Here is a 6,458-nt window from a genome sequence, read left to right as displayed (position 1 = left end):
CTGTCTAGCGAGTGCATGCGCCCTATAGCAAAAACCTCTCCAAAAAAAAAAAAAGTTTATGAAAGAGGCAGCATTGTTCCCATTTTAGATAAAGACACAAAGGCGTAAGAAACAGGCTGAGTGTGGGCTACTCAGAGGTGTGGTGGTTAAGGCAGCTGGATCCCCTAAGGGGATGTGCGTTTGGAGTCCTAGACCTAGTGGCTACAAAAACATGCTGAGTGCATGTGCATGTGTGCCCCACATCCCGGAAGGTGGGAAACAGAGAAGGGATTGCAGTGTGACCCTTCCTCAAGGGGGTGGGGAGTGGTGCTTTCTCACTTTCTCTTGTTCTCTCTCTGGCAAGCACACACATCCTCTGGCAAAACTTTTTCAAAAATAAAAGAAAAAAGAAAAACGGGCCAGGTACACATGTGTCCAGCACCCTGATGGGAGAGATTTAGGTTCATAAGGAAACCATAGGTTTTAGTCAAACATGTATAATCCATACCTAAATTTTAAAAATAAAGCCTGAACTGGGAACAAGCAGTTAGTGTAATGGCTATGTCGCTGGACTCCCACGTAGTTGACCACTGTCACGTCCCGGACCCAGTGGCTTAAAACTCACGCCAGGCGCGTATGCATGTGTGCCCAAGATCCCAAAAGGAGAATGGAGGAGAAGAGATTGCGGCATGACCATCCCCTCTGGGGGGTGATTTCTCGCTTTCTGTCTCTATGTCTCTCTCTGTCTGTCTGGCGAGCGCATGCACCCTATAGCAAAAAAAAAAAAAAAAAAAACCTCTCCAAACAAATAAATAAATAAATAAATGAACTAAAGTTAGCCTTTCATTAACTTATGTAGATGTCTGAGGTAACAAAAAAACAAAGAAGGAAGGGACTGTAACTCCTTCCCTCTAAATGTCCTCTATGGTAAAACAAACAAACAAAAAAACTTTTTTGCTTAGTATTCCACTCTTAGCACTTCTGTTAAATATTGTTCTGGAGGGTCTAGCAGACAAGAAAAATAAAAGGTACCTAATCTGGAAAAGGAGAAGCAAGACTGTCTTTAGTCACAGAAGACATGATCATCTGTACAGGAAATCCTACAGTGTCTATAAAAGCGATACCAGAACTATTATGTCACTTCAATAAGACTGCAAAATACAAGAGTAATACAGAAAAGTCAGTTAGATTTCTATATACTATAAATGAAAAACTGAAAGTTGACATTTTCACTTACAAAAGCATCAAACTGAAATAGAAGGATAAATTGGACAACAGACGTGCGAGATCTGTGCACTGAAAACTACAAAGCATTGCTGAAGACGTAAATAAACAGCCCAGAAAATTCCATATGGTCACCCCTCTCTTAATGACCAACCCATTTAACGACCACTTGGACTTATGGCCAGTTCTCCAGGGTGGGGAATTTCCTTTCTCAGTCTTTGTCTCCCTGCCACAGACAGACAGTTATCACTACATCAAGTGTTTACTGTTATGTAAGATTACATATTTCTTTTATAAATTTGTACTTTATTGTGCACCCATAGTAGTATTCAGAATAAATCAAAACTATCATGTCAGATTTACATTATTGTGTTGTGGTTTGTCTTGTTGCTTTCTGGTGCTTATCTAATGTATGCTTTTTGTATGGATAGAATCACATTATTCTAGTGTGGTGTTGCATAGTACCCACTGAAAAATACAAATGCTATGGCATCAGGACACAGCACAAGACATATGCATTTAAGTTCCTCACTTATCCATCGATTTGCTTAATGACCCAGTCAATAGAATGTAACAGTCAATTAAGGGAGGAGTACATGTACTGTTAGATGTCAACGCTCCCCAGATTATCTATCAATTCAACTAAACCTCAATAGGTTAGCCAAAATAATTTTTCAAAAGAAGAACAAACTTACACTACCTGATTTCAAAATTAACTATAAAACTACAGTAATTAAGAGTATATTTAATGTAAAGACTGGTAAAAAGAGCACTTGTAAAGATTAATAGAGTTCAGAAGAAGACCCACATATATTTGGTCAACTGAATTTCAACAAATGTGCCAAAGTAATTAAATGGGGAAGCAAAAATATCTTAACAAATGGTGCTATATGGACTGCTACATGCAAAGTAAACAACTTTTTCCTTTATCTTGTATTGTATTAAAAAATTAGCTCAGGGGACCAGTAGACAGCATAATGGTTATGCTGCTGGACAACCATATGGCCAATGGCGGTTTGAGTCCTAGACTTAGTGGCTTGAAACTCACTCTGGGCGCGTGTGTGTTCATGCCCAAAATCTCGAGAGGAAAACAGAGAAAGGACTGTAGAGTGGCCATTCCCGCGGGGGATGATTTCTTACTTTTTGTCCCTGGCGAGCGTACGTACTCTAAAGCAAAAATCTGTCTTAAAAAAAGAAAAAATTAACTCAAAATACATCGTAGGCCAATGTAAGAACTAAATAAAACTTCTTGGAGGAAACAAAGGAAAAAGTCTTAGTGGGCTTGGCAAACATTTCTCAAAAATGACCAATAATCACTAGTATTGTGCAAAAATAAGATACATACCATTTCTTGGTCTTTTAACAACAGAGGACTTCCTTGGAAGATTTAACCCTTTAGTATTTATCACTTTTTCAATGCCCACCGTAGTCAGATTTTCCTTCAATCGTGTAGCACCTGAAACAATATCCTGCTCACGTTGAGGACAGTAATTCCTATGCCAAATGCTATTAATGTTAGATGACTTTTGGCATCTTTTGTCATTCCAACTATGACTTCTCAGTTGGGCAGGCTAAAGCAGTAAAAAAATAAAGGTTACTTGAAGAAGGAAAATAATTCATTTCCTCATATACAACATCGCTTATAAATAATTAAATAATCATTAAAAAGAGCAGCTTTTGATGAAGCAGTTGTCTCAACATTTTCCATTTTGCCAGTCCTATACTTTTCATTGAGTGTTATATTCCAGCCCTGTCTCTTGTCTTCTATTTTTTTTAGAGACATTTTACTATAGGGCACATGTACTTGTCAAAGAGAGAGACAGAGAGAAAAAAGTAAAAAAGCACCCCACGGGGGGATGGCCATGCCACAATCCCTTCTCCTCTAGTCTCCTCTCAGGATTTTGGACACACATACACATGCACCCCATATGAGTTTGAAGCCACCGGGTCCAGGACTCAAATAGGGGTCAACCATGTGGGAGTCCAGGGACATAACGATTATGCTCTCTGCTGGTCCCAAGGCCTGTCTCTTTCCTAATGAGAGTCAAGCAACCTTGTTAGCTCATTTCTAGGAAATAAGAAACAGGAACTGTTAGTGACATAGCTGAGGTGGCTGGATCCCACATAGCTGACCATGTGTTTCAAGTCTTGGACCTGGCGCACTGAAAAAGACGCTGGGTGCATGTGTATGAGTGCGTGCCCAAATGTCCCAGGAGAAGGGATTGTGGCATGGTCATCCCTCCTTATGCCCTCACCCTTGGGAGTGCTTGCTCATTTTCCCTCTCTCACTCTCTGGCGAGTGCATGCACACTATAACAAATTAAAAATAATAATGAAAAGAAAAAGAAATAAATAATCTTCCTAAAAGAATATACTTCATTATAGCACTTACCGTATTTTTCTATATATAACTACAACTCCTTCCTCTAGGTAATGAGCACCTCACAAGGCATGGATTATGTTTTGTTTTTCTTTATATGCTAGAACACTGGCTAACTTAACTAGATTGGTTATAGTGCCTTTTTTTTTTTTTTTTTTTCTTTTTTTAGAGGGCTTTTTTCTTTGGGACACGTTTTTTTTTTTTTTTTAACTTTTTCAGAGAGGCTTTTACTATAGGGCACGTGTACTCACTGAAGAGACAGACAGAAAGCAAGAAATCACCCCCAGGGTGATGGCTACCCTTTTCTTCCAGTCTCCTCTTGGGATTTTGCCATGCATGCACATGTGCCCAGTGAGTTTAAGTGGCTGGGTCTGGGACTCAAACTGCTGTTGGCTACGTGGGAGTCCAGTGATGGAACCATTACACCATCTACTGGTTACAGTGTTTAATAAATGCCTCCTAAAGGACTAATTTAGTGAGCAAGGGTAAAAAAACTGGATTAGACTGGAAGCTATAAGAAGAGAAAAAAAAATCAACCAAAAAGACAACAAAATGAAGCAAGAAACAGCAATGAAAGAGAAGCCAAAGTTTACCTCAAAGTTTTCTGGTCTGAGAGGATGAAAGAAATCATGTAACTGATATTCAATCATTCATTCAATAAACATGGTAATTATAATAATGGCAGTGACAATCACAAAGTCCTGCCATCAGGAAAACTACATTCTATTGGGAAGAATCAGAAAATAATCAAAAGGACATGGTGTTACATAGTAATAAGTACTTACAAAGAAAAATAAGAGAAATGTAATTAAGGAAAGCTGATAAACAGTGAAAGTTATGGTCTTGATTATGAATAGATCTGAAATCACAGGAAATCAGTTATACAGAGATCTAAGAGTCACTAATTGGAGTTAGTGTGCAGGTGAGAGACAGGGGTAAAGTTGTAGACATGAGGTATCTCTGCAAAAATGGGATAAAGTCTTAAGAACTTCTGTAAAGAATGCTTTAACAGAAAACAGAGCACAGTATGAACAGATCTAGGAAGAGAAAGGAGAGAATGGTCTTAAGGGACATTCAATTAGGGAAAAGTAGGTAAAAACACCAAAGTGGTTACAAATACAGCTGGGGCACATAATAAATAGTGAATAAAAAAGTGTGTTTTAGTCCCAAAGGTTTCATTTGGGACAAAGAAAATGTCTCAAAGCCATATGTCTCAAAGACTGACTGATGAGATAAAAGGGCATCAAGTGCTTGGTATTTTCAAATAAAAACAGTCAAGTATAAAAGTCTGATAATATATAATGTAGCCACTTCCTAGTGAAAAACAATTAATAATATATGTATGTTCTAACAGACAGAATTTCCCTAGGATCAAATGCCTTTATCCACAGTTCTTAAGACACAACAAAATATGCTTCCATACAGCAGTCATTAAAATATTACCATAGCAGTGTCCGGATTGTAGTCATCAATTTGTTCAAAAGTATTTATATCTTTATTTCCAAGTGCTATTTGAAAAGCTATAGAATCATCAACATACCTAGGTTGGTAAGATTAAGGAAAATTGCATTTATTAACAACCAAACAATACTAAGATAAAAAGATGTTTTCTAATGTCACAGAAAATCTTCAGGTTTACAACTCTAGGGGCCCTACTTTCTTTCCATGTCATCATTACTGAAACCACAAGCAGAAGCTTGTGGTTTCTATCTGGTCCTGCAGGAGCTAGTTGTTTTCTGATGCAAACCCTCAAGCCATCGTTTACTCTTTTCCTTCAAGAGCGATGGAAGAAAAGTCACAGCCATCACAGACAAGAAATCATCCTGAGTACACATAGCTATGGGAAGGACATTGCCTACCGGTGCACTCAAATGCCCAGACTACTCTTCCTGATAAGTTGAGCTTGCCTGCCCTGACAGGTTCTCTCAAGGGCACCCTTTGGAAGATATACCTTCAGTGACTGAACCAGAGCTCATTCCTGTCAGATCAATCTATTGTAAGTAATCAGCATGCTATAATGGATAAGCCTTAAGTTTAAAAACAAAAAGTTGTCCTCAATTTTCTCTACTTTGGTAATTAAAATGAATAAAATACAGGTTTCACTATAAAAAAGGAAACAAAAAACAATTTGCAAGCTTTTTATACTGAACTTTTCACAAAAATGTTACCATAAATATACAGAAAAAAAATAAAAAAAGAAAGAGCAAAACTATACCATCCTGGTTCAGAAAGGATACCGCCCAGCGTAGCTTAGTGTTTCAGGATCAATGTCATCTTCATAGGCATTCAGAGGGATAAGCTTCCTTTTGATGGGATCAAAAACTAACTGATAAAGGAAGGTATTGTTGGCACGAATAAATCCTTTGATGTAATCATCTGGTACTGCTATATTCATCTTGAGATAATGTCCAATTTTTTTGATAACCTAACAACAGATATAAAAACATTTTATCTGCAACTAAAGAAAAGGAAACACATTATCCGTAAGACTCAGTTTACATTTGAAGACCACGAGAAGTGACCAGAAATCAACTGTTTTTATTTACAAACTCTACTGGGAAATACAACTATGTCATATTGCTTTAAATCTAATAACTAACATTTTCTTTGATTTTTCTATTATTAGTCCAAAGGATTGAGAATTCAGTATACATCCATCTTATTTTGCTAGAAAATATGTTATTTATCCTTAAAGTCCTTTTAATTTAGAAAGCACACACAAAACATATAAAACATGAGAATTAAAAAACTCCCAAGATCCAAGATCCTAGGTTTTTTTTTTTTTTGAAGAGGTGTTTTGCTATAGGGCACGTGCGCTTGCCAGGAAGACAGAGGCAGAGACAGAAAATGAGAAATCACCCCCCATGGGGGATGG

The 6,458-nt window shown here is 37.6% G+C and overlaps 1 protein-coding gene across 1 annotated transcript in view; it reads right to left on the bottom strand.

Moving 5' to 3' along the window:
• The window catches only part of EXO1 (exonuclease 1), a 45,557-nt gene that overhangs the window by 20,859 nt on the left and 18,240 nt on the right, over nt 1-6,458 (bottom strand). Inside the window, exons 7-9 of the mRNA XM_006157199.3 lie at nt 5,821-6,008; nt 5,027-5,123; nt 2,549-2,774 (exon numbers count right to left, since the gene is read on the bottom strand). Coding sequence (XP_006157261.1) covers nt 2,549-2,774; nt 5,027-5,123; nt 5,821-6,008 — 511 coding nt within the window. The remainder of the gene's footprint in view (nt 1-2,548; nt 2,775-5,026; nt 5,124-5,820; nt 6,009-6,458) is intronic.

This window comes from Tupaia chinensis, unplaced genomic scaffold (assembly GCF_000334495.1).
Source record: "Tupaia chinensis unplaced genomic scaffold, TupChi_1.0 Scaffold000532_1, whole genome shotgun sequence".
NCBI lineage: Eukaryota > Metazoa > Chordata > Mammalia > Scandentia > Tupaiidae > Tupaia > Tupaia belangeri.
The sequence above is the reverse complement of the archived record's forward strand: the minus strand, read 5'-3'. Positions and strand labels throughout refer to the sequence as shown.